Here is a 27,460-nt window from a genome sequence, read left to right as displayed (position 1 = left end):
CTATTAGGAAACACTATTTGATAGTCAAGAGAATCCTAAATTTTTTTTTTACCTAGGCTCATGACTGCTTACAACAGACTATAATCCCCAACTACTATGGCAGCAAGGGGTGGCCATGAGAGGAGGCTAGCCAGTGATGTGTTGTTAAATATTTGGAGGAGAAGAACCCTGATACATGTATGGTATCTGCCAATTTCCACAGTATAAATACTTTGACCATGGCCAATTTCAAACTAACAATGTGAGGTACCTAAACATAGAGTTGGGAAGAGATATGCATAATCGGCTCTCGCTAGTTGATATGAGCCAATATGAAAAGCAGGTCCAGACCACCACTGCTTCTAGTCATGATGTGAACTAAAATGATGCAGCAGCTTTTGGTTCAGCTCCTAAAGAAAAGGAGGATGGCCTCCCCTTACCCTTTACCTCTTCCTTCTAGCTGAAATGCGCATTTTGTAGTGAACTACCTTCAACCATGTAGGTGAGGGAGAACACTGGGGATGGCAAAGCAAATAGAACAAAAAATTGAGGACTAACACGATGGAGCTGACAAACCTGTCCTAGACTACTTTTGCTTAGGCTGTTATGAGAAAGAAAGAAACATCTATCTTGTTGAACCACTGTTATCTTAGGTCTCTGTGAGAACAACTGAACCTGTGTCCAACTAATGCAATTACTGACAACCATGAAGAAGAGAAGTTTGATTTAAAGAAGTAAAGTTCCAGGAAGGGGTGTTACTTTTATATTAAGAAGCTATTGTGAAAAAAAAATTAGAAAGAATGAATAAAACCTAGTACTTGAAAGCACAACAGGGGGACTATAGTCAATAATAATTTAATCGAACATTTAAAAACAACTGAAAGAGTAACACAAAGAATAGATGTTCAGGGAATAGATACCCAATTTTTCATGACGAAATTATTATGCATTGCATGCCTATACAAAAATCTCATGTACCTCGTAATATATACTCCTACTATGTACTCACAAAATTAAAAATAAAAAAGGGAAAAAAAGCTATTGTGAATAAAAAAATTAGCTAGGCATTGTGGAGCACACCTCTAGTCTAGCTACTCTCGAGGCTGAGGCAGGAGGATAGCTTGAGCCCAGGAGTTTGAGATTACAGTGAGCTATGATCACGCCACTGAACTCCAGCCTAGATGACAAAGTGATACCCTGTCTCTAAAAAACCAAAAAAGTATGACCAGGCTCAGTGGCTCATGCCTACTATCCCAACACTTCGGGAGGCCAAGGCAGGAGGATCACTTTAGGCCAGGAGTTCAAGACCATCCTGGGCAACATAGTGAGACTCACCTCTATAAAAAATTAAAAATAAATAAATAAATAAATAAATAAATAAATAAATAAATAGATAAATAAATAGAATATGAATTAGAAAAAAGCTACTGTGACATCATAGATAAAAGAAACTGAGGGTTTGGATTTAGCCAATGGCAACACAGTCAGAGGACAGGGTAGACACATCTGAAAAGAAACTAGCAGATAACTTTTTCTCAATTTCACACGGAAATTAAAAAAAAAAAAAGAAGGCTGAGAAGTCAGAAAAGAATCAGAAATAAGTAGAAAAGTAGGAGCCATGAGAGAGATGTTTTAAGAAGACCTAGGCACATGGCCTAAACAATTGCGACACCAAAATAAGCAAAATGCCTTTAGAGAATTTACAGCCTGAAGAAAAAAGATACACAAACAAAATGCAATTAAGTAGTGACCAAGTAGGTATCAGGAAGAGCAGGCCAAAAAAGTGGACATGATCAATTCTACTAAGTAAGGTAGTAAGGGTTGGGGCAGCTGGGAATTAAAAAGGACTTTATAAAAGAGGAGACTATATGACAAAAATACATCTTTAAACATCAGTAGATATTCTCTCTAGTTAGGTAAGTGAGAACAACACAAAAATATAAAGGAAAGAGAAGGCTTAAATCTGGGAAGTTTCAAGTAGTTCTAAGAAATTATAGTCCTAAAAAAAATTCAAAGTAAGAAACTGAAGAGTAAAAATGGGATGAAGGACAAAAAGAGAATGGGGAGTGGGGCTCGAAGTTGAAGGCAGCTTTGACATTAAGCATTTTCTAGACTCAGAAAAAGGAACTTATGAATATATGGAGGTGGAATACATAAGAGAAAGAAAGGAAAGAGGATGTCCTAAGTACACCCAGTATACATAACAAATTAGGTAATTTGATTAGCACATTCTAAGGTGCCTGCTCCCATGAATGTCAGGCTTTAGAGGAATGGATAAAAGAAGGTTAGAAGAAGGTGTCATGGCCTCCAGGTCAAATCTGGTTTGCCACTTGTTTTTGTATGGCCCACAAGCTAAGAATGTGTTTTACATTTTAAATGACTAAAAAAAATTTAAAGAAAAATATTTCCTAACACATGAAAATTATATTAAATTCAAATTTCAGTGCCGGAAATAAACTTTCAGTGGAGCTTGGCCATGCTCATTTGTATACGGATTGTCTTCTTTTTTTTTTTGAGACGGAGTCTCACTGTTGCCCAGACTGGAGTGCAGTGGCGCAATCCCGGCTCACTCAACCTCCATCTCCGGGGTTCAAGCAATTTTCCTGCCTCAGCCTCCTGAGTAGCCAGGATTACAGGTGTGTGCCACCACACCTAGCTAATTTTGGAATTTTTAGTAGAGATGGGGTTTCGCCATGTTGGCCAGCCTGGTCTCGAACTCCTGTCCTCAGGCGATCCGCCCACCTCGGCCTCCCAAAGTGCTGGGATTATTACAGGTGTGAGCCACCGTGCCCAGCCTGTATGCAGATTGTCTATGGCTGCTTTCACACTACAGTGTAAAAATTTTGTAGTTCAGAAGAAGACTGGATGACTGCAAGGTCTAAAATATTTACTATTCAGCTCTTTACAGAAAGTTTGCTGACCACTGGTTTAAATAATGATAGTGAGTGTCCTGTGAAGATATAACGTAGAAGATAGCATAGACATAGGCTTTAGAAAAAATCATAGACAATGACAGATAATTTACTTAACATTACAGAGTAGCATTTGAGGTGAGAAAATGTTTTTTTCCAACAGTGAGTTTTGCAACCTGTTAATTAATAAATGCCCTTCCACTATTTAGTAACCATGATCTTACTGCAATCATCAGTTTCCAGAAACAAATACATGTTATGCATTTCTCCCAATTCTTACCCTTTAGATCAGCAGCACCAGGGACCAGTTTTGCAGAAGACAATTTTTCCATGGACTGGAGGACGGAGGTGGTTTCAGGATGATTCAAGCACATTACATTTATTGTGCACTTTATTTCTATTATTATTACATTGTAATACATAATGAAATAATTATACAACTCACCATAATGTACAATCAGTGGGACCCCAAGCTTGTTTTCCTGCAACTAGATGGTCCCATCTGGGGGGGGTGATGGGAGGCAGTGACAGATCATTAGGCATTAGATTCTCATAAGGAGCACATAACCTAGATCTCTTGCATATGCAGTTCACATAGGGTTCATGGTCCTAAGAATCTAATGCCACCACTGATCTGACAGGGGGCAACGTTCAGGCAGTAATGTGAGTAATGGGGAGAGGATGTAAATACAGATGAAGCTTCGTTCACTGGCCTGCTGCTTACCTCCTGCTTTGTGGGCTGGTTCCTAAGAACCAGCCCACAGACAGATATTGGTCCACGGCCCCGGGGTTGGGGACTCACTTTAGATGCCTGACTGGTGATACATTCTAGGTGCCCAACAAAGTCACTAGCATAGATACTGCTATATTGTAGCACAAAGCATTAAATTAAGATTACCTGGCCGGGCTGGGCGTGGCAGCTCATGCCTGTAATCCCAGCACTCTTGGAGGCCAAGGCACAGGAATAGCTTGAGGCTAGGCATCCCAGACCAGCTTGGGCAACATAGGGAGACCCCATCTCTACCAAAAAAAGACCTAATAAATTAAAAATTAAAAAAAAAAAGAAGACTAGCCAGCATTCAATGAGATACACTCAATGAGATGTAATATGTATGATATATATTCAATATTCAATGAGATGCAGTATGTATGATATAAAGCCGTTTAATGATAAAGATTTAATTATAAAAATTACTTATATTGAAAAAAAGCATCAAGAGATTCAAAGAGAACTATGCTGGCTAACTATACCTCTCTTTCATCTAAGCATAGGCATGTGACTAACTTCTGGCCAGGAAAATATAAGTAGAAGATGGGTATTCTTAAAAGCAGGGGCAGCTCATCTTTTTAAATTTTCCTTCCTGTTGTCTAGAATACAGATACTATTCCCTCTTAGCAGATCAAAGGCATCAAGGAGCCTCTGCATCTCTGCATGTATTCAAATCTGAAACATAATAGTCTGGTCCCATTAAGACAGAGCCTATTCGCCACATGAGTCACAAATATACTAAGAATATAAAGTAATGCAGTGCACAGTATCTGTACCAAATTAATAAGGAATAAAGCAACTTAACAAAATAAATAATTCAGAATAATTTAATAGAGTTCAGAAAGCATGTAAATGTTTTCAGCTTACCTCCTTGGATTCCCTTTGCTGTTGCAGTTTTACCAGCATTATCAAGTCCCACCATCAAAAGAGTCACCTTTCTTAAAATAATAGAAATTTAAAAATCACTTTCTTTGTTAATTTAGTATTGAGGAAAAATAAATGCAAATTCATTAATTAAATCAACATTTAAGGAGCACCTATTAAGCACAAGAAAATCTGTTGGATGCTAGGGAGTATAATGATGAATAAAATATAGATTCAAAAGCAAATTCATGAAAAATACCTTTAAAGGATCATCCTTTTGTTCTCTAAGCAAATAAAGTAAAACTGTACAATAGATAATCCAAAGGACAGAGAATAAGGGAAAGAAGGAAGATGGAAAGGGAGGTGGGGAGACAATCTAACTCTGAGTTCTCTATCATGGCTAAAGACTCAATTTTCTAGTTTATTGAAAGCTAACAAATATCACGAATCTGTTTATCTTATGAAAGTACATAACTGTTTTTAAATATGTAGCATCTTACCAAATATAAATTTATATATAATAACATGATTATGAAGTGCTAACATTTTGAGAGAAGGTTACTATAATTGTAAAGTTTAAAATATTTCTCATGATACAACTAAACTCCACAGGGGGGGAAAAAAAAAAACACCTAGTTCAACTTAAAAACTGAAGAAACATAAGTCCAGATAAATTAAGTAATCTGGTCAAAGGTCACACAATGAATCAGTTACAGACTCAGAACCAGAACCTAATTCACCTAACTCGTAGGGATTTAAATGTGGGACAGGTATAAAGGAACAAACCTATTATACTGGTCCTAGTCCTGTTAACTTGGTGATTCTGTTTACCACTATATAGTCATTTCTTTTCTAGGTTGAACTCTGCACAATATAACAGGTGAGACAGTCCATTACCACCATGGATTTGGAAATGAAAACTGCCTTGGGAATACATAGAAAAAGAAAGCAACAGCTTAACACAGCTGCCATATTTAGACCATAGGGTATGGCCAATCTCCTACGGAGTATAGTTATTCCTCTTTAGTAATCATCCCATGGAGGGCTGAAAACAGAATTTAAATGGCCGTAAAGGGTGCCCTTTCATTTCTCTAGGCTTCGCTCTCTTGGATTTAGACTTGTAAATCCAAGAGATTTACAAAAAAAAAAAATAATCAGGTGTACTTGAAGGGGCCATATAACAAAGACAGAAGACAGAGGTGAGAGTATGAGGCAGTCTAGCTATGGGTCACAAGCTGGGAAAGAACAAACTCAGTCTGGCAAAAGCCAAATTGATAATTTCTTAAATAAATAACCACTGACCATCTTCTATATACCAGACACCAGTGTTCTAGGTATTTGAGACACACTTGTTTATTACAGCAACCACTACCATAATAAAACAAACAAAAACAGATAAAGAAACTCTTCCTTATTAAACTTACATTTTAGAGACAAAAGACAGACACTAATAATATGATAAATTATTATGTAAATTTTATAGTACATTATAAGGTGATTAGGTACTACGGGGAAAAAAACAGAGTAGAGCAGGGTACAAAGGATCAAGGTTGGGGGTGGGAGGTGGGGGCAGTTTTATATAGGGTGGTCAAGGCAGACCTCATTCAGAAGGTAAAATCTGAGGAAAGACTTGAAGGAGAGAGTGAGTCATGCATATATTCGGGGCAAGAGAGAACAGCTGCTGCAAAGACACTTAGGTACAGAAATGCAGGAAGGTCCAAGAATCAGCAAGGAAGCCACTGTGATGAAACCAAGTGAGAAAGGAGCAGAATAGGAAGACAGGAAGTCAGAGACACATCAGAGACCAGTTCATGTAAGCCCATAGGCCATTGTGAGGATTCTGACTTCTACTATGAGTAAAACGAATTCCATGTTAATTTCCTTTGTTATCTAGAAGCCTTTATCTTTTCTAGATGTTTCAACCATCCCATACCTAGCATGGGAAATAAACAGAAGCTGTGTCTATACTTGACTCAGTGCAAGAATAAGGTAAATCACAACAAGCAGCACTCCAGGGCCCCATTCTCAATTGGCTGGTGGCGAAGCCAGTGGGAATGCCACAAAGACCCACAGCAGATTATAGATTTATGGAGAAGAGGTAGTGGGCAAGGTCTAGGAACCTCTATCCATCTGGAAATGTACCTGCTTTATCAACTATGAAAAATATGAATTTACTTCCTAAGGAAGCTGCAAGATACTAAGAATATAATTTTATTATTTTGTTTTAAGAATTCATAATTATGAATTAATTCATAGAACTATCAAATATCAAAGAACAAGATTTAAGTACAAAATAACTTCCAAAACAAAATGTAGTAAATGACTATCCAGAGAAGATGGATAACGTAGCATTTAAAATGAGTAGCTGTGCAAAGCACGGAGGCACATCCCTGTAGTCCCAGCCACTCCGGAGGCTGAGACAGGAGGACTGCTTGAGCCTGGCAGGTCAAGGCTGTAGTGAGCCATGATTGTGTCACTGCACTGAAGCCTGGGCAACACAGTAAGACCCTGTCTCAAAAATAAAACAGGCCAAGTGTGGTGGCTCACGCCTGTAATCCCAGCACTTTGGGAGGCTGAGGTGGGCAGATCACTTTGAGCTCAGGAGTTCGAGACCAGCCTGAGAAACATGGCAAAACCCCACCTCTACTAAAAATACAAAAATTAGCTGGGCATGGTGGCACACACCTGTAATCCCAGCTACTCAGGAGGCTGAGGCTGGAGAATCGCTTGAACGCAGGAGGCAGAGGTTGCAATGAGCCGAGATCACGCCCCTGCACCCCAGTCTGGGCAACAGAGCAAGACTGCATCTCAAAAATAAAATAAAATAATAAAATAAAATAAAACAAGCCAGGTCAGGCCTGGTGATTCATTCCTGTAATCTCAGCACTTTGGGAGGCTGAGGAGGGCCGATCACTTGAGCTCAGGCGTTCGAGACTAGCCTGGACGACACGGTGAAATCCCGTCACTACAAAAAAAAAAAAAAAAAAAAAAAAAAAAAAAAAAATTAGCAGGCGTGGCAGCGAACGTCCCAGCTACCTGGGAGGCTGAGCTGCGAGAATCGATTGAACCTGGGAGGTAGAGGTTGTAGTGAGACAAGATCGTACCACTTGTACTCCAGCCTGGGCAACAGAGTGAGATGCTGTCTCAAAAAATAAAATAAAATACAATGATAAAATAAATATTTTAGATAATTCAAGTTACTAGAGATATAATGAATTGGACTAAAGTAATGCTAATATTAAAGCTAACTCAATTGTTCTTTATGTATACAATGCATTTCAAGGGCTACAGTGCTTTAAACATTGCCATGAACGAAAGCGATTACTTTTGGGGAATAAATCTCTGCTTTCTACTAGTTTACATCATTTATTCCTTAAATATTAAGCACCCATTACATAGTAGCAAACAAATATCCACAATTCTTAGGCCTCATAAACCTTAGAGCCTAGCAAGAAAAAAGGCACTGGAGAGGTAATTACAGTAACATGAGATAACTGTTATAAATTAGGGGAAGCAGTGGGCAGTCATAAGGATAGACAGCAGGCCACAGAGCCCACTCTGGAAGTCAGAGAAGACAATACCACAAATAAACAAATAAGCATCAACTGAGTCGGCAGTTCCTGGAAACATCACGAAAACTTTTCACATCCCTTATGAGTCAAAGTAAAAATTCCCTGATCCACCTTTTCATGAAAAATAACTCCTTGTTCTCTATTATATAGAGCACCCCACGTTTTTCTCCATTCTTGTCAAGATTTCAGTTTTTTTAAAAAACAAACATCTAAATACATATATACTATGCATTTTGAAACACTGTTCCTAAAGCCACCAAGAAAATTAGCTTTTACCTTAAGAGTCTGTCTTTATTTATAGGCTATTAGGCTCAAACAAACAAAAATGTCCTTCAAAGAAGAAAATCACTTTAGAGAATTATAATAGTGTTGAGACTGGCATAAAATAATTCTATTTCTATTTTCACTTTTACTACCTTTGCAACTAGTTAATGTTTAAGACTATGTCCTATTCTTGAAAAAAGGCTTTAACTAAATGTTTTAGGGAATTAAAGCATTACTGAATAAACATAACTAACAAGGAGTACAAATAAAAATCACAGCATGGATTACTGCAAAGCCTGATAACAAAGCATTAAGTTTATACTTTCAGGATAGAATGCGATTAAAAGGTTAACATTCACCTAAAACTCAAACTTCTATAAAGAGGTATAATTTATTTAACCAAGTTTATAATGTACACGTGGCTATAGCTTTTTAAAATATGATAAATTGGACGGACATGGTGGCTCACACCTGTAGTCCCAGCACTCTGGGGGGCCGAAGCAGGAGGATCACTTAAGCCCAAGACCAGCTTGGGCAACATAATGAGACTCTGTCTCCACAACAACTTTTTTAAAAAATTAGCTGGGAATGGTGATGTGTGCCTACAGTCCTGGCTACTCGGAAGGCTGAGGTGGGAGGATCACTTGAGCCCATTGAAGCTGCAGTGAGCCATGACTACACCACTGCACTGAAGCCTGGGCAACAGAATGAGACCCTGTCATTCATTCATTAATTCATTCATACATGCATGCACACATACATAAAAAATATGGTAAATTATTATTGGGAACAGTTTGGCTGTGGTGCTGTATGACAACAGAAAGATGAAAGATTGCCAATATCTTTTAGTTTGATGATTATTTGATCAAATACATTAGCCCTTCAAATTGAAAAAATAATATACAGTACTCTTAGGTTTACAGTGTCTATAAAAGTTGACACTAGCAATAAAATCAATCATTTAATCATTTGGTCAGATGGTAATACAATTAAAGTACGTTAAGCATTGTGGACACAAAAATGCCTCAGACATCTTTTCTGTCCTGAAGTGCTCAACCTCTAGTGACAGTGACTAAAACATAAATACAAATACATTCTGACACTACGAAAGTTTAAAATGTTTAGCTATATATGTAAGATGATAATGGGATACCGAACAAGGGGACTTTATCCAGCCCAAAGTTAGGGCAGAAGGTCAGAGAAGCTTCTTAAGGTAATGCCTAACCTAAGTTCTTAAAGTGAGAAGTTAGTCAAGCAAGGGAAAGGTAAAAACAGAAGGAAGATGAAGGGATTCCAGACTGAGAACACTGCACGAGAAAATACCAATCACATTATGAGTTGATAAACAAGGGGTTAAGAGCATATCTCAGCATAGCAGCCTTAAGCAAAAGAAGAACATAGTCACAACTCAATACAACAATGTAGCGAGTCTAAAGGGAACTTGATATACTTCTACTTAAGGAACCAGTAAATGAGCATCCCTAGTCCAAAAATCTGGAATCTGAAACACTCCAAAATCCTAAACTTTTTAAGCACCAACATGACACCACGGTGGAAAATTCCACACCTGACCTCATGTGACAGGTTGCAATCAAAACTTTGTTATATGCACAAAATTATTTAAAATATTTTATAAAATTACCTTCAGGCTATTGTATATACAACATAAATGAAATTCGTGTTTAGGCTTGGAGGCCATTCCCAAGATACTTCACCATATATATATATATGCAAACATTCCAAAATCAAAAAAAAATTAAAAATTTGACAAATTTTAGGTCCCAAGCATTTCAGCTAAGAGATACTCAAACTGGGCCAGGCACGGTGGCTCACGCCTGTAATCTCAGCACTTTGGGATGCCAACGCAGGTGGATCACTTGAGGTCAGGAATTTGAGACCAGCCTGGCCCACATGGTGAAACTCCATCTCTACTAAAAATACAAAAAAAATTAGCCAGGCTTGGTGGCACACACCTGCAATCCCAGCTACTCAGAAGGCTGAGACAGGAGAATCACTTGAACCCAGGAGGTGGAGTTTGCCATGAGCTGAGATCGTGCCATTGCACTCCAGCCTGGGCGACAGAGGGAGACTTCGTCTCAAAACAAAACAAAACAAAACAAAACAAAAAAAAGAGATACTCAAACTGTATTATCAAATAATTAATGATGTAACCTTTCCAGAAGTTGAAAGTGAGCCCCTTACTCCTAATATTATAGTCATCCCTGGGTCTTTGATTACTAGAAAGGCTGAGATACAAAGGACTCTGTAGTATTATAAGATTTACAGTATGTTATACTAGTAATAAGTAACATAAGAGGTATTATGGGTACTCTGAAATGTAGCCACAAATTTGGTGTTAAGAGACCTGAGTTCAAGTGCCAGATTTGCCATTTCTAAGCTATATGGCACATTACTTTTCAGAATTTCATGAATGAAATAGGATAATAACAATAGCTACTCTAAAGGGATATAATGAAAATTAAATAAGCTTCAATGAGCTGGGATCATGCCACTGCAGTCTAGCCTGGGTTGACAGCATGAGGCTGTTTAAAAAAAAAAAAAAATTTAACTATAGCATTTTTCTGCTTAAAATCCTTATAGAGAATCAAGTCTCAATTTGGCAGCCCCCACTTCTGCCACTCCCAGGAAGCCTGCCATGCCGAGGATTCCTTCCATGCCGAGTATTCCCTCAGCCCTTCACAACCATCCCCGGCTACTTTTTATACAGGCTCCTCTACCAGAACTTCTCTTTATCAGCTCTGTAGCGCCTGTATCAAATGTGCTGGGCACACAGTAGGCTTCTTTACTGAAAGAAACAACAAACATTTTCTGAACCCCATTTGCTGAGTAAATACTAAGTAAAATTAAAATACATAACTTTAGATTGAGAAAGTACTATAATGAAGCTAATTTATATAAATCTTCACATTAAAATAGTTCATATTAAAGAATGTAATTATATCCACATATATCAAATTGGCTGAAGTTTTCTGAAAAAGCTTACATGCTCATGGTTTCAAGGTACTAATTAACAGAAAGACTTTCAAAACTGAAATAGGGGTCTCAGCAGCTCGGGCAGCGGGAGGAGTGCCAGTAGCCAGGCAGCCCAGCTTCGCGAAGGCTCTCAGCTCCGTGGCCCACAGGTGCCCAGCAAGTGCCCTTCCTGCCGCCAAGATGCCCAAGAGGAAGGTCAGTTCAGCCGAAGGGGTGGCGAAGCAAGAGCCCAAGAGGAGATCTGCGCACTTGTCAGCTAAACCTGCTCCTGCAAAAGTGGAAACGAAGCCAAAGAGGCATCAGGAAAGGATAAATCTTCAGATTAAAAAAAAAAAAATGCAAACAAATGGGAAAAGGGGAGCATAGGGAAAACAGGCCAAAGTGGCTAACCAAGAAACTAAATAAGATTTACCTGCAGAAAACGAAGAAACTAAAACCGAGGAGACTCCAACCTCTGATGAAGCAGGAGAGAAAGAAGCCAAGTCTGATTAATATCATATACCATGTCTTATCAGTAGTCCCTGTCTCCCTTCTTGTACAATCCAGGGTATTTTTATCAACTGCTTGGTAAGTGCAAGTTTTTTAGTAGCTCTAGAAACATTTTTAAGAAGCAGGAACTCCCACCTCATTCCATTGTTAAGTTTTTTTGGAGGTGAAATAATTCTCTGGTTGTTTATTTTTTGGTGAAACCAGAAAATAGTATGGGATATTGAATTACAGGAAGTTTTGACTGTCTTGGATGTCAGCTTAACATTCCACAGATGGGGGCTTAGTTTTTATATATTGTAATACAAAATATACTAAATGGCAATACAGAGTCAGAATCCTGCATTTAATGTCTTGAACATTTTAAATTACTTCTATTGCCATGTTTTTTTTTTTTTTTTTTCACAAAATTGTTTCCTAAAGAAAACCACTCCTTGATCATGGCTCTCCCTGTCAGAACTGTGTACACTATAACATCTTTGGTCACAGAAGTCCTGATTTCCTAATTGTGTTAATGTGCTGTGAAAGATTGAAAATTTGGGTATATAGTGTACATGCTATTAAACTGTGAATTGGTAGAATGTGTACAGCTTATCAAACACTTGTAGATACTGGCTCTTGATAATCCTCTTAAGAAAAATTTGCCTCCAAATGTTAAGTTGGAATGTCACTATAATAACTATTTTAAAAAGAGGCCAGGCGCAGTGGTTCACACCTATAATCACAGCACTTTGGGTGGCCAAGGTGGGAGAATTACTTGAGCCCAGGAGATTGAGACATGCCTGGTCAACATGGTGAGACCTTGTCTCTACAAATAAAAAAAAAAAATTAGCCAGGCATCGTGGCATGCACCTCCCAGTTACTTGGGAGGCTGAAGTGGGAGGATCGGTTGAGCCCGGGCAGTCAAGGCTGCAGTGAGCCGTGATCACTCCTCTGCACTCCAGCCTAGGCAATAGAGAGAGACCGTCTCAGAAAAAGGAATTACAATAGAGGTTTTCTAGATTTTTGGTATGTATGTTAAGAATTGTGTACAATTTGAAATGTCTGTATACTTATTCTCAACACGACAAATAAAATCTCCATTACAAAAGAAAAAACTCAAATAATTCTTAGTAAAAACAAAAAAAAATCAAAGGTAGAGATTAAGGGATCCAAAGGTCTGTTTTACGTCACTTTAGCTATCTGCCGAAACAAGTGAAGACTTCCATACTCCAGAAGCTAATAATTAATATTGTTCAAGTCAACACAATGTATATAATAGATCTCCTAAGTGAGAACATGAGAATATCTTATCTCAGAATTCCTTTTTATATAACGGATATACAAATTAATATATCAGAAATACTGGTCAGGCACAGTGGCTTATGCCTGTAATCCCAGTACTTTGGGAGGCCAAGACAGGAGGACTGTTTGAGTCCAGGAGTTTGAGACCAACCTGGGCAATATGGTGAGATCCTGTCTCTATTTAAAAAAAAAAAAAAATCAGAAATATAAGCATCATGGCATTAGGGAGGATTGAACTTAGAAAACATTTAAATTCTGAATCTTTCCTGAATGACATTATCACAATCATTTGAACACCTACAAGTCTAAACTTCCTCATCTTTTAACTAAGGAAGACAATACTTTAAATATGATAATTACATAAAAGCTATTCCTTTTTTTTTTAGAGACGGAGTCTCATTCTGTCACCCAGGCTGGAGTGTGCAGTGGCGAGATCTCCACTCACTGCAACCTCTGCCTCCTGGGTGCAAGCAATTCTCCTGCCTCAGCCTCCCAAGTAGCTGGGATTACAGGAGTCTGCCACCATGCCTGGCTAATTTTTTGTATTTTTAGTAGAGACAGGGTTTCACTATGTTGGCCAGGCTCATCTCAAACTCCTGACCTCAAGTGATCCATCCACCACGGCCTCCCAAAGTGCAGGGATTACAGGTGCGAGCCACCATGCCTGGCCCATAAAAGCTGTTTCTAACTTCAAAAATATTATGCAAGTCAAAGAAAACATTTCGCTAAAAACACTAAAATCAAAGTTTGACACATCGGAACTCTATTATCTACAGCATTTAAAACTACATGAAGCAAATTCTAAATTTTAACATAAACATATAAATTCTAAAAGTAACAAATACATATACAAAAAAAGACTTTAGAACAAGGTTTTATGATACATATGTGAGAATTTTAAAAAATCACTATATGACAAATTGATAGAAAGAAAAAAATGTATCAAAAAACAGTGTGATTTTATTGCAGTACACTATTTTCTGACATTTCAATTCAGATCTAGAACCCCATATTACAGCAAAATCATTATCTAAATTTACTGAGTATGACTAAATAGTGAGAAGGCCAAGCTTGGGTTTATAGCCTGCTTTTAAGCCCTGATCAAGTCAAATTCTTAGTGTCCATTTTTTCATCTCTAAAATATAAGGGGGTAGAATAAGAATGTCTCTAGGTCCTTTTCTATCTTAAAATTCTAAAATTCTTACTATGCATAATCAAGAAGAACTAGGGGGATAAAAAGAGATGTAAAATATTCCAGTTCAGGCCGGGCGCGGTGGCTCACGCCTGTAATCCCAGCACTTTGGGAGGCCGAGGCGGGCGGATCACGAGGTCAGGGGATCGAGACCATCCTGGCTAACACGGTGAAACCCCGTCTCTACTAAAAATACAAAAAATTAGCCGGGCGTGGTGGTGGGTGCCTGTAATCCCAGCTACTCGGGAGGCTGAGGCAGGAGAATGGCATGAACCCAGGAGGCGGAGCCGGCAGTGAGCTGGGATAGCGCCACTGCAGTCCAGCCTGGGCGAAAGAGTGAGACTTCGTCTCAAAAAAAAAAAAAAAAAAAAATTCCAGTTCAGCATACAGCACAATAGATAATCCTTGCTAATCTGTACATACAGCTTAATTAGAAAATTAAGAACTCAGCAATTTCTATAAATGGTCTAGATTTACAGTTATATTTATTTAGGCCAAGAATGATGGTATTAGGGAGCTAAGTATTCCCTCAGTGAAAAAGTTCACAGCAAAGAGGACAAAACAGACCACTAGAAACATTGTGTACTGTATCTTATTTTAGACTTGGCCACAGCAAACAATTTACTAATAAATTTGAAGTAAAGCTTTGATAGGTTGTATTTGTGATGCTGAAAAAACACAAATGGACAAGAAATCAGTTCCAATTAAAGGTTAACTCTGTGGAAGAATGGTGGGAGATGAATAGGGGGCAGGAAGTTTCAAGGATTTGTAACCTACTTATTAAAATAAAATTGAAATATGATGACTAAAGATTAATATTTATAAAATCTGGCAGGCATATGGTACTCATTATATCTTTCTTTTTGGTTAAATAACAGTAAAAACATTTTTGTTAGTTATATATGCATAATATATAAGAAGTTATATAACATGTATATTTTCATATAAACAAAGAATTTTGTTGCCAAAATTTGTATGCAAAATTTGTTGCATGAATTTCTTCAAGACCCAGGTAAAATTACACCCCTTCTAAAATCCTCTTTCCCGATTCTCGTTAAAAATCTTAAAAATCATATTTCAACTCTTGCATATTCGATCATTATATTTTACATGCACTATTTCATCACCTAGATGCTATGTTATAAATAACAGGAGCTCAAAATCTGTAGATGAGAATGTTTAAGGGTTAGAATCTGCTATAAGGCCCAGAGATTTACTGAGCATCATAGCTTCACAGACCTTGTGTCCTGTACTCAGGATGAAGGCTGCTCCCTATAGGCTAAACAGATTGCAATAGATTAACAGTTTTTAATGTTAAAAATGAAAATATAAAACTACAAGAAAAAAGTATATGTGAATGTAATCTTGGAATGCTGATGAACTTTCTAAACATTACACTGAAACAGTAATATATTTGAATTTAAAATTTTTATTTAGTCTTATTGATTGATTGATTGATTGATTGAGACAGGGTTTCACTTTGTCACCCAGGCTAGGCTGCAGTGGGGCAACCTGGGCTTACTGCAGCCTCCACCTCTTGGGCTCAAGTGATCCTCCTGCCTCAGCCCCCCAAGTAGCTCGGACTACAGGCACATGCCACTACTTCTGGCTAATTTTTTAAAACTTTTTTGTACGGATGGGGTCTCACTATATTGCCCAGGCTGATCTCAAACTCCTAGGCTCAAACGATCTTCCCAAGTGCTAGGATTACAGGTGTGAGCCACCACACCCAGCCTGAATTCAAAAATTTTAAATGTTTATATTTAAAAATCACAAAAAGTTGAAAATATAACAAATGGAAAGAAAATACTTGCAATATTATACACCTGATCCTTGAACAACACACACTTGAACTGCACAGTTCTACTTATACACAAATTTGTTTTTAATGAAAGTTACATGTGTGCCTTCCTCTCCTGCCTCCTCTGCCTCCCCAGCCTCCATTTCCACCTCTTCTGCCTCTGAAACCTTCCTGAGACAGTAAGACCAACCCCTCTTCCTCTTTCTCCTCAGCCTACTCAATGGGAAGAAGATAAGAATGGAGACTTTTATGATGATCCACTTCCACTTAATAAATAGTCAATATATTTTTTTCTTCTTTTTAATTTTTTTTTTTTTTTTTTTTTAGACAGAGTCTTGCTCTGTCGCCCAGGCTGGAGTGCAGTGGCACGATCTCAGCTCACTGCAACCTGTCTCCCAGGTTCAAGTGATTCTCCTGCCTCAGCCTCCCAAGTAGCTGGTATTGCAGGTGCCCGCCACCACACCCAGCTAATTTCTGTATTTTTAGTAGAGACAGGGTTTCGCCATGTTAGCCAGGCTGGTCTTGAACTCTTGACCTCAAGTGATCTGCCCACCTCAGCCTCCCAAAGTGCTGGGACTACAGGCGTGAGCCACCGCGCTCGGTCCCTTATGACTTTCTTAACATTTCCTTTCCTCTAACTTTAAGAATACAATAAATTATACATATAACATAAAAAATATGTGGTAACTGACTATTCATGTTATCAGTAAGGCTTCTAGTCAACAGGAGGCTATTAGTAATTAAGTTTTTTGGAAGTCAAAAGTTATATGTGGATTTCTGTCTGTGCTGGCAAGGCAGGGTTCAGTGCTCCTAAACCCTGCGTTGTTCAAGTCTCAATTGTACTACAGAGAAACAGTAGCTACGACAAACACTTAAAATTTCTTTTTAAAAATTCATTAAGAAAACACACCTGCCCCAATAGAAAAAACACAACAGTAATCAATGGACAACTGCTGAGAGAAACAAAAATGCACAAGGAAAAAAAGTTAATCTTCCTAGTAATAAAAAAAAAAAACAAAAAAAACCAGAAACTCAAAGCAGAAAGCAGTTTCCCCTATAATGTGAAGGAGATGAAAAACCGATGACTCCTGATTTTCTCAGTGAAAAAGGCACTCCAACGTACTGTTGGTAGGAGTAGAAACTGTGTTTTCTCTTTTTTAATCCTTTCTGAGGAGCAATTTGGTAACATATTTTTAAAAGATAAACTTAGGAACAATAAAATTTCAAGAGTTTATTTCCACATTCATTGATTCATGAATGGAGCCGTACCAAACTGAACCAAAATTCATGAATGGGGCCATACCAAACCCCAAATAAGTGGGGTTCAGTACTCCACTAAGGGGGATGAAGCGTTAAACTTTTATAAGATCTTGACTGCTGACCTAGACTGGTGCCTTAACACTTGATCTCTGACTCCTGCCTTGTCCTTATCACACAAATCTAATCCCTGATTCCAATGTCTGGAATAACATGCTCACTAGGAAAGGATCTAAGTGAGGAGAGGTGAACAAATACAATGGGTACAGGGGTACAGAATGTATTAAACAAATCTGCAAAGTAATCTCAAATATAGTATATGAATAACCATCATCATCTCTTTTACAAATTCACTCCTCACACTTTATCTTCATAAAATATAAACATGAAGAGGAATCTTAATAAGAAATTCTACAGAAAACAAATATATACATAATAATCAAACAGGCAATTTCTGTTGAAAAAATAGAGAACACCATAAAAGCACAAAATTTTGTTTTTAAAATTAGCTTGCTCACCTCTCATTTATTCCAGTAAAATAAATGGAACTACTTGCTAATGTTATTTACTTCAGGATGATTATTACTAAGAAAAATCAAACTACATACAATATTTGGCAAATATTTATTCAGCCACTATTATAAATCAGGCATTGAACAAGGGGACTTAGAACACAGGTGTAACCCAACTTGTGTCCAAATTCTTTGACAGTTATCCAAATTGAGATGTTTACCTATGTCCTTTATATTAGGCTATGATCCAGAGCAGTAAGATCCAATAGAAATGTAACATAAGCAACATATACATTGAAATTCTCTAGTAATCTCATTTTTTAAAAAGTAAAAAAAAGTTAATTCTAATATATTATTTAACCTAGCATATGCAAAAGTTATCATTTCAACATGTAATCATACTTTTAAAAGACTGATAAGATGCTGACTTTTTTGCATAATAAATCTTTTTTCAAAGCCCACTATGTATTAAACATACACTTACAGCATCTTAATTCAGACTAGCCACATTTCAAGTGCTCAACAGCCACGTGTAGCTCGTTGTTACCCTACTGGACAGGACAAATCTAGATGGTGCTTATTAAAGAAGAAAATACACTCTGGGTTACGCAGCTAAATTTTAATAATGCTTTATTAAGAAAATTCAATTATCTGTTCTACTTGGAAATCAATACATTCTCCTTTCTCTGAACTCTTCTCTTTAAACAAATCATTCCAGAGAGTATATATACAAAAGCTGCTAAGAAAAGGAAAGACTAAGAATGATGAATTAAATTGAACACTCCTTCTTCGAATTACACGTTTTCACTGTTTCTCGTTAAAAGAACGTAAGTTATATATACGCCTTCACAGAAACCAAATACATTTCTTAAAAGCAGACACGGAGGAAAATGAGGGGTCAACTATTATGAATGACCCTCAAGTCTTAGTAGATACTGTGAAATTAGAACAGAATATAATTAAAGCAAATAAATCAGAATCTATGCACCTAAAACAACTCTTTTGACTTTTTTCTTTTTTTTTTTTTTTTTTTTTGAGACAGGGTTGCACTGTGTCACTCAGGGAGTGCAGCGATATCGGCTCACTGCAACCTCCGCCTCCCAGGCTCAAGTGATCCTACTGATTCAGCCTCCGAAGTAGCTTGGACTACAGGCGTGCGTCACCGTGCCTGTTTATTTTATTGTAGAAACGGGGTTTCGCCATATTGCCCAGGCTGGTCTCGAACTCCAGGGCTCCAAAGATCGGCCAGCCTCGGCCTCCCAAAGTGCTGGGATTACAGGCGTGAGCCACCACACCCAGCCCATCTTTGACTTACAGAGTTGATCTTACTACTTATATTTAAAACATTAAAATTCAGTTAGGAGCTAATAATGGGGAAGAATCTCTAGTTTCATTTAAACTTACTTTTTTTCCAATCTAGACATGTATTTTCTGTTATAATGTGTAAGTGTAGCTTTTCAGATTCATTCTTTAAAGGATAGTTCATTCTCATGGCAAATATACTTAAAATGTTAACAATTAAAAAAAAAAAAACTTTGCTTTATCTTACCCTTGGCCCAATTCCAGACTAGAACTATGTGAAGTCAACATTATTTATGTAACAAACACAAGGTCTCTTTATAGGTTAGGTCTCAGTTTCAAAAGCAGCAATTTCACTGATTATTTCCTAACACAGTGCCTGGCACAAGGTATTGTCTTAATAAATATTTTTTGAATGAATGAATATCAAGTAACAGGTACTAATTATTAATACTTCCAGTATTTCAAAATGAAATGTTAAAAAGTGGACCCTTTCAATTAAAAGGTTTTACTAGAGACCGTATGAAAATTGGAAGCTACATTACAGTTAAGAAAACACTATCACTTGTTCTCATTGAATACAATATTTCTAAAGCAGAATATTATCACTCTCATTTAATATTTAAGAAAGGTGGGACCAAAATGGTTGAGTCATGTAATTATTAAGTAGTGGAGCCAGATTTCAAGCCCACGTCCTCAAATACAACTGTGTGGGGGTGTGCGGAGGTGTGACTTGGAATGGAATGTGCGGATATTATGAAAACTATATTCCATGTCCCCCTCTTTTTAAAAGAATTTCCATTACAAAAGCTTCAGAGGAAAAACACACAATGGATAGTTTTCAATTACACACACACACACACACACACACACACACACACACTTTTTAACAAATTCAAACCTATTTAAAATATAACAACGATAAGCATTGTCAATCGCAACAGAAAGTCGACCAGACAACAAGGCTACATCCTCCAATCTCTCCCTCCCGGGACACTCTGGGAATGAAAGCATCCCTTGCGGCCTGGGATAGACTCGTCCAGGCGCGGGGAAGAGGCGGCGCCTCGCCCCTGGGGCGCAGCCATCCCCAACCCCTAGGACGGCCAGGACAGCTGGCTCCAGCCTACCTGACAGGCTCCCGCCACCGCTTGAACCAGCCGCAGCAACTGGCCATCAGACTGAACATCCCGGGTCGCTCCTCCCGCCACTTCCCATCCAAGCCCGGAGCGGACACCGGCACCCCGCTCTTCCCCGGGGGCCTCCGGCACTCCGAGACGCCCCTAAAGTGGATAAGTCGGGAGGAAAAGCCGGGAGGGAAGTGAAGGCGGCCGGCCCGAGCACTAAGCCCTGCTAACCGCGTGGGTCCGCGACGACTGCCCTCTCAGCCAAGGAACAACCTGACCAAAGGCGCAGATACACCGTAGCCGAGTTAGCGGGACCGGCTAAAGAAAAGCCCCGCGTCGACGTGCTGACGTTACTTCGAGGCGCGGAAGGCGTTCCCCAGGCAACGCCCGTACTACGCTCGTCCAATCATCGGTTGAGGTCCTGAGGTAGAGGCCTCTGAGTGGCTGAAGAGTCCTGGCTACCCGCCCCTGCGCGAGACTAGGAAAAGAGAAAGGGGAGTACTCTATAAGAAGGAGGCGGAGCTCGAGGTAGCGCGTTCTCGTAACTAGGCAACCGGAGCGTCCGGAGATAAGCTGGAGGATCCCGGACAAATCTCCAGCAAGGCCTATCTTTATACCTATATAAAATGTGTTGCCAATCCATGGTGCTGTTCCTTTCCTTTCTCCAGTGTCCCCAACTGAGATTCAGAGATCTCAGGTCTTGTGCATGGGTTTTTCTTTTTCTTTCTTTCTTTTTTCTTGTTTTTTGTTTGTTTTTTGCTCAGGGATGGGGACCCTCTAGAATTCTGGCCGACTTAGGCAGCATGACTACAGGAACAATACACTGGGGCAATTCTTGTAAGTTAAAGACAAGGGGGAAATTCGCTTGCTAAATTTTCTCAGTAGTTCAGATGAGAGTGAAGCCTTAATCTCTAAAATGTTTATTACTGTTACATATGTGAAACGGAATTGTATGATATTTGTTGTAGGGGGGATTGTGATTACAAAAGAAAAATGCATTTGTTGTAGAAAATGTGAAAAATACTAAAAAGAAACAAGATGAAGAAAATGAGATCTCACAGGACCTCTCAAAGATAACCATTTGGGGCCGGGCGCGGTGGCTCACGCCTGTAATCCCAGCACTTTGTGAGGCCGAGGCGGGGGGATCACGAGGCCAGGTGGTCTAGACCATTCTGGCTAACATGGTGAAACCCCGTCTCTAGTAAAAATACAAAAAAAAAAAAAAAAGGCCGGGTGTGGTGGCACGCGCCTGTAGTCCCAGCTACGCTGGAGACTGAGACAGGGGAGTCGCTTGAACCCGGGAGGCGGAGGTTGCAGTGAGCCGAGATCGCGCCACTGCACTCCAGTCTGGGCAACAGAGCAAGAAGACTCCGTCTCAAAAATAAATAAATAACCATTTTGATGTATGTTTGTTTCAGGATTTTTAGGTACATAAATTGCTGGCTATTTGGTATCTGCAAGATGAAGATTGTTATCTCTTGACTGTTTTGTAATAGTTTATTTTTTAAAGAGGTATGTAATATTTGCATTTCTTTTATATACTTTGGAGAAAAAGAAATGGCAAGGACATTCCTGTAGGGAAAAAATTATGCACAATATGTAGGGATCTGTGTGTCCATTCATTTTCTACTTAAATAAATATTTTCAAATCCTGATGAAAGGATAGAAGGCACTGAGAATCCCAGTGTATTCGCGGGGAGTATAATGATTTGAGACTAAGATACATATAGGTTTTAAATTAGTCTCTGTCCTTTACTAAATCATGTAACTTTTTTTGGTTTTGTTTTGTTTTGTTTGAGACAGAGTCTCCCTCTATCACCCAGGTTGGAGTGCAGTGGCATGATCTCGATTCACTGCAACCTCTGCCTCCTGGGGTCAAGTGATCCTCCTTCCTCAGTCTCCCAAGTAGCTGGGACTAGAGACGTGCACCATCACGCCCAGCTGATTTTTGTATTTTTTGTAGAGACAGGGTTTCATCATGTTGCCCAGGCTGGTCTCAAACTCCTGGCCTCAAATGATCTGCCTGCCTCGGCCTCCCAAAGTGCTGGGATTATAGGCATGAGCCATGGCACCCAGCCTCATGTAATTTTAATTCAAATTTATATACATCTCATACAGCTTGCTGTCTCCAAAATACTGTGCCTTATGGGGAACAAAGGGGGTGATACCTTTTCTTCTCATCATAACAGTCACAGCAACACTCATATAACAAAAAGCATAGCAAGAGAAAAGCATAACAAATTTATTTAATCCAAGTTTTATGTGACATGGGAACCTTGCAAATGGAGATGCAAAGATGCAGGGAAAACTACCCATTTTTATACTTGGGTTCGATGAAGAATGAAAAACCCTGTAGAACTCTCATTGGTCAAAAAGGATAGGACCTAATGAGAGCAGACTGTGTGGAGAAACTCAGCAAGGCCTGTCTGTTCAGATTCCTCTTGACCTGATTGTTCAGCATTCTTTCTTCCAGGGTATGGGGTAGGACCCTTTCTAGAATGGGAGTCTTAAGACGTACTATCAAACAATGCAAGTCAAAGAATTTATTTATGGGCAGGTCTTTCACGGAAAGGAAGAAGGTTAGAGTAATATTTTGGGGTTTGTGGCTGGCTTTGGGGAAAGGGGGTTGTGGTTTCTATAACTGCACCTGGAGAAAGAGGAATTATAGTTTCTATAGCTTGCTTAGGGGGAGAATGAGGGGCAAGAGACGAGGAACAGAAGGTTAGAGACAGAAACTTTGCTTCTGAGGCCTTTATTCTGGGATATTTTCTTCTAAGCTCCAACAACCCTATCTATAACATGGAAATTAAAATACCTACTTTTCCAGGTTGCTAAGATGATGAAATGAGAGAAATGAAGCTCAAGTGTAATTTCTGATAAATAATAGATAGCAAATTTTAAAGTTGGTGTCACCTGTCCCATAAACACTTATGGTATGTGTCCTCCTACCTCCAAATATCCATGGTGGGAGACAGGAGAGCAAGGCAGGATAAGACTGCAATGCTCCATTAACTCCAAGCCAATTTAGGACTGTTTCTGCTAACTCTACTTTCATGACTCACTTTCTTAAACTAGTGTCTTGCAAACCCTAAAGTTATATTGTTTGTATTCACTCTTTGATCCATTTACTATGATTGGGCTTCTGTCCCATCTAACTACTGAAAGCATATTTTTTGATATAACTTATATCTTCCTAATTACCAAATCGGTTTTCTTTTCTATTATTTAATATATATATAATATAGTTAACTTTTCTAAAACTGTTTCCTGCCTTGGTCTTTCACAGTTATGCACTGCACTACCCTACCCTGGTTCTCTTCTTCTTTGTTTTTTTAATTTATTATGAACCGCTTCATGAATTTGCATGTCATCCTTGTTCAGGGGCCATGCTAATCTTCTCTGTATCATTCCAATTGTTGTATATGTGCTGATGAAGTGAGCACAACTCCTGGTTCTCTTCTGATCTCCCAGGCCATTCCTCCTCTGGATTTCTATATGTAACTTCTAAGATATGACCTTACTCCTCTGCTTTTCTTTTTTAAAACGTGTTCTCTTGATGGAATTTGATTATTATTTCTGTGACTGAAGGATCTCACGATGTGTATGTTTCTTGAGCATTTTTAGAACTATATTCAAGACTATTTTTTCACAAATATATATTCAACACCAGTTTTGCAGTAAATCCTCATTTATCTTCATCCAGAGGTTCTTAGAAACTATAATTTTAAACAAAATAACATACAATAAAACCAATTTTACCATAGACAAATTGATATAAACCAGAATTAATTTCCTATGGCACATTTCTGGTCACAAAAACATCACCAAACTTCAAAATAAAGATGGAACCACTAGTAATAGTAAACATTGAAATAAATGTGAGCTATACATTAAGAAAGATGAATAACAACAAGTAAGGTAATTATTTGTCCACTTATTCCAGTTCAGGATCATAGGTTGCATCTCAGGGTAAAAGGTGAGAACTAGCCCTTGACAGGACACCATTCCATCACAGGGTGCTCTCATACATGCCCACACTCACTTAGACTGGGTCAGTTTAGACACACCAATTCACCTAACATCCACATCTTTCAGATGTGGGAGGAAACTGGAGTACCTGGAGAAAACCCATGCAGACGTGGGGAGAACATGCAAACTCCATACACACAGTGGCCTGGGCCAGTAGTTGATTTTATTTTTCCCAGCCATGTCATAATGAAACAATACTATTAAAGCATCTGCTCTACTTCATGCCTTCCCCAGTTCTGCTAGTGATAACATTACCGAGCATTCCTGGCGCCAACATGCAGTCCCTTAGCAAAGCTGACTCTTAGTTTTTGAATATCTTAAGTGGTTTGGTAGCCATAAGTGCTGCTCACCATGTCTAGTTCTCTTTCCTTACAGGCACATGAAATAACAGTTATTCCCACCCTCTTCAAGTCAGGCATACCTCGTGCCTTGCTTTGTCTAATGAAATGTAAGTGGTATGTCACTTCTTGGTAAAACTATTTAAGAGCTGGGGCACAATTCTCAATGTTCTCTCTTCTCTTGCAATGGTAATTGTAGAAGACTATGTTGACTTTGAGGGACCGTAAAATCAAAGCAGCATGAATTGCTGAGTTCACACATGGAAGATAGTTACTTGGAAAGTCATGCAGACTTGTAGTAGACTTCCACTGAGCAAGAAATAAACACTTCTTATCTAAAACACTGTAATTTTCTGGCTTTTTAGTGTGTAATCTGGTTTATTCTGAATGAAGAAAAGAGTCATGCTGCTATGATTCTAGTTAACACTGTCATTTCAGGATAATTGTTGATAGTTTGGCATAAATATTCCCAGGCACACACTGTTGAATTAAATTGAATGAAACGTTTATGTACCAGTCACTGTTCTAAGCACTAGTAATATAGTTGTGAACAAAACCTTTAAAAATTCCTGCTCTCATGAATCTTACATTCTACTGGTGAAGACAGATGAAGAAGTGGATAAGTAGACACTATGTTGGTAGAAGATGATATGGAGAAGTATAACACTGGATAAAATGATGGGATTAAGATTATGAATGAGACTAGATTAAGAGTTAAATTTTGGACAGGTTTTAATTGTATATTAAGGTCTGTATCAAAACCAAAGTTTGGCTAAATGAGATTACCAAGTGTCAATTCATACTGAGCTAAAGCCAGATATCACTTTCACAAAGTTAACTTCTGAGATTAATTAAAAACCGAGAATTTTATTGAAAGATGTATTGTCAAATTGTATATTAATAGATTCCAGATGGTTTTACAAAGTTTGACGTTACAGTGTAGGACACATAAATTTTCAGTGTTGACAATTATTACTGGCAGTGTGATGCAAATTTGTGGTGTTAAAAAGGTATTCAGGCCAGGAGAAGGGGCTCACACCTGTAATCCCAAAGCTTTGGGAGGCCAAGGCAAGAGGATCACTTGAGGTCAGGAGTTCCAGACCAGTCTGGGCAACACAGCGATACCATCTCTACCAAAGAAAAAAAAACAAATTAAAAAATTAGCCTGGCATAGTGGTGTGTGACTGTAGTCCTAGGTACTCAGGAGACTGAGGCAGGAGGATTGCTTGAGCTCAGAAGTTCGAGGCTGCAGTGAGCTATGATTGCACCACTGCACTCCAGTCTGGGCAACCTAGTGAGACCCTGTCTCGGATAAATAAATAAATAAATAAATAAGGCCAGGTGTGGTGGCTCACACCTGTAATCCCAGCACTTTGGGAGACCGAGGCAGGCGGATCACTTGCGATCAGGAGTTCAGAACCAGCCTGGCCAACATGGTGAAACCCTGTCTGTACTAAAAATACAAAAAAACTAGCCAGGCATGGTGGCAGGCGCCTGTAATCCCACCTACTCAGGAGGCTGAGACAGGAGAATCACTTGAACCCGGGAGATGGAGGTTGCAGTGAGCCGAAATTGCGCCACTGTACTCCAGCCTGGGCGACAGAGTGAGACTGTCTCAAAAAAAAAAAAAAAAAAAAAAATTTTAAATTAATAAATAGGTAGATGTATAGATAGATATTCACTTTCAACTGAAGTCTTTAGTGGAGCAAGATTTTTTTTAAGGTAGATTATTCTAATATTCCCTTCTTTTCTTCATGTTCTTTACATTATTTTTATGCCTGTATGGCATACAAGACCGAAAAAACATGTGGATGATCAAAATGACCCCATTTGCTTTTACTATCACCATAGTTCTTCCTAAAGTCCTCATTGACTTCCAGGTTTTGGTTAATATCTTCAGGGACAACTCAGTGTCTCACTGTTTCTGCTTCTGAACCTAGGGATCCTGTCCTCTTGAACCCTGGAAGTTGTCTTGACCAGTCAGAGAACTGCGTTCCCCACCCCTTCCCCTTTGGAAACGTCACACTGTGGAGGAAAAGCAGCAACTAGGGAGCTGGTGAAGAAGGATGTCTCAGCAGTGTTTACTAGGCCTCCAACACTAGAGCCCATCCCCCAGCTCCGAAAAGCTTCCTGGAAATGTCCTTGTTATCACTTCCCCTCTCGGGCTGGGGGCTGGGAGCGGGCGGTCTCCTCCGCCCCCGGCTGTTCCGCCGAGGCTCGCTGGGTCGCTGGCGCCGCCGCGCAGCACGGCTCAGACCGAGGCGCACAGGCTCGCAGCTCCGCGGCGCCGAGCGCTCCGGTCCCCGCTGCGACGCGCCACCGTCCCCGCCCGCGCCTCCGCGCGCTTCGAAATGAGGGTCCAGGGTGGGCGCTGCGGGGCGCTGCTGGCGTGTCTCCTCCTAGTGCTTCCCCTCTCAGAGGCAAACTGTGAGTAATCAATAGCGTCTCTTCTCCCTTCCCCAGCATTGTCGACTGAACTGCGTGTCCTGGTTGGTAGGATTTCCTTCTCTAGAGCTGCAGCCTCCTAGAAAGTTTCCAGTAAGTACCGACAGACACCCAGCGGATGGAAACAGCCGTGGATAGAGCAGGCAGTGCAATGGTGGGGGCAGGATCACTATTTGCACAGTTGCGAGAATGTACTGCCTACAGGACAGATCTAAGAACCTAGTTGACACTAAGTATCAATGGAGGGATGAGAACACCTGCCCATTTCCCTTCAAAGCTGAAGTTCCCAGTCAGAGAACTAGGATGAGCAGATTCTAGCTTATGAATAGGGAAGAAAAG

At 39.3% G+C, this 27,460-nt stretch overlaps 2 protein-coding genes, 1 non-coding gene and 1 pseudogene across 8 annotated transcripts in view; 2 read left to right on the top strand and 2 right to left on the bottom strand.

The window, feature by feature from the left end:
- ARL13B (ARF like GTPase 13B) overlaps window positions 1-20,680 on the bottom strand; it is a 75,675-nt gene extending 54,995 nt beyond the window's left edge. The window contains exons 1-2 of one of the 6 annotated variants that reach the window (XM_055383690.2): window positions 20,313-20,680; window positions 4,528-4,598 (exon numbers count right to left, since the gene is read on the bottom strand). In XM_055383690.2, the coding sequence (XP_055239665.2) occupies window positions 4,528-4,598; window positions 20,313-20,371 (130 nt within the window). In that variant the 5' untranslated portion in view covers window positions 20,372-20,680. Of the gene's footprint in view, window positions 1-3,171; window positions 3,301-3,336; window positions 3,394-3,789; window positions 3,890-4,527; window positions 4,601-20,312 lie in introns of those variants that run through there. The other 5 variants (XM_055383692.2, XM_004035938.4, XM_019024493.4 and 2 more) reach the window with 5 other exon arrangements.
- LOC109026367 (non-histone chromosomal protein HMG-14-like) lies at window positions 11,535-11,846 on the top strand (annotated as a pseudogene).
- Window positions 20,681-23,645: 2,965 nt separating the features above from the next.
- Window positions 23,646-23,752, bottom strand: LOC115934094 (U6 spliceosomal RNA). Its single transcript, XR_004069942.1, has one exon. It is a non-coding gene; the product is annotated as a U6 spliceosomal RNA (small nuclear RNA).
- A 2,931-nt stretch (window positions 23,753-26,683) lies between these two features.
- Window positions 26,684-27,460, top strand: part of PROS1 (protein S) — a 104,176-nt gene continuing 103,399 nt past the window's right edge. Inside the window, exon 1 of the mRNA XM_031009774.3 lies at window positions 26,684-27,103. Within this exon, the coding sequence (XP_030865634.2) occupies window positions 27,028-27,103 (76 nt within the window). The 5' untranslated portion in view covers window positions 26,684-27,027. The remainder of the gene's footprint in view (window positions 27,104-27,460) is intronic.

The sequence above is a fragment of the Gorilla gorilla genome, chromosome 2 (assembly GCF_029281585.2).
Source record: "Gorilla gorilla gorilla isolate KB3781 chromosome 2, NHGRI_mGorGor1-v2.1_pri, whole genome shotgun sequence".
In the NCBI taxonomy this organism is placed as follows: Eukaryota; Metazoa; Chordata; class Mammalia; order Primates; family Hominidae; genus Gorilla; species Gorilla gorilla.
The sequence above is the reverse complement of the archived record's forward strand: the minus strand, read 5'-3'. Positions and strand labels throughout refer to the sequence as shown.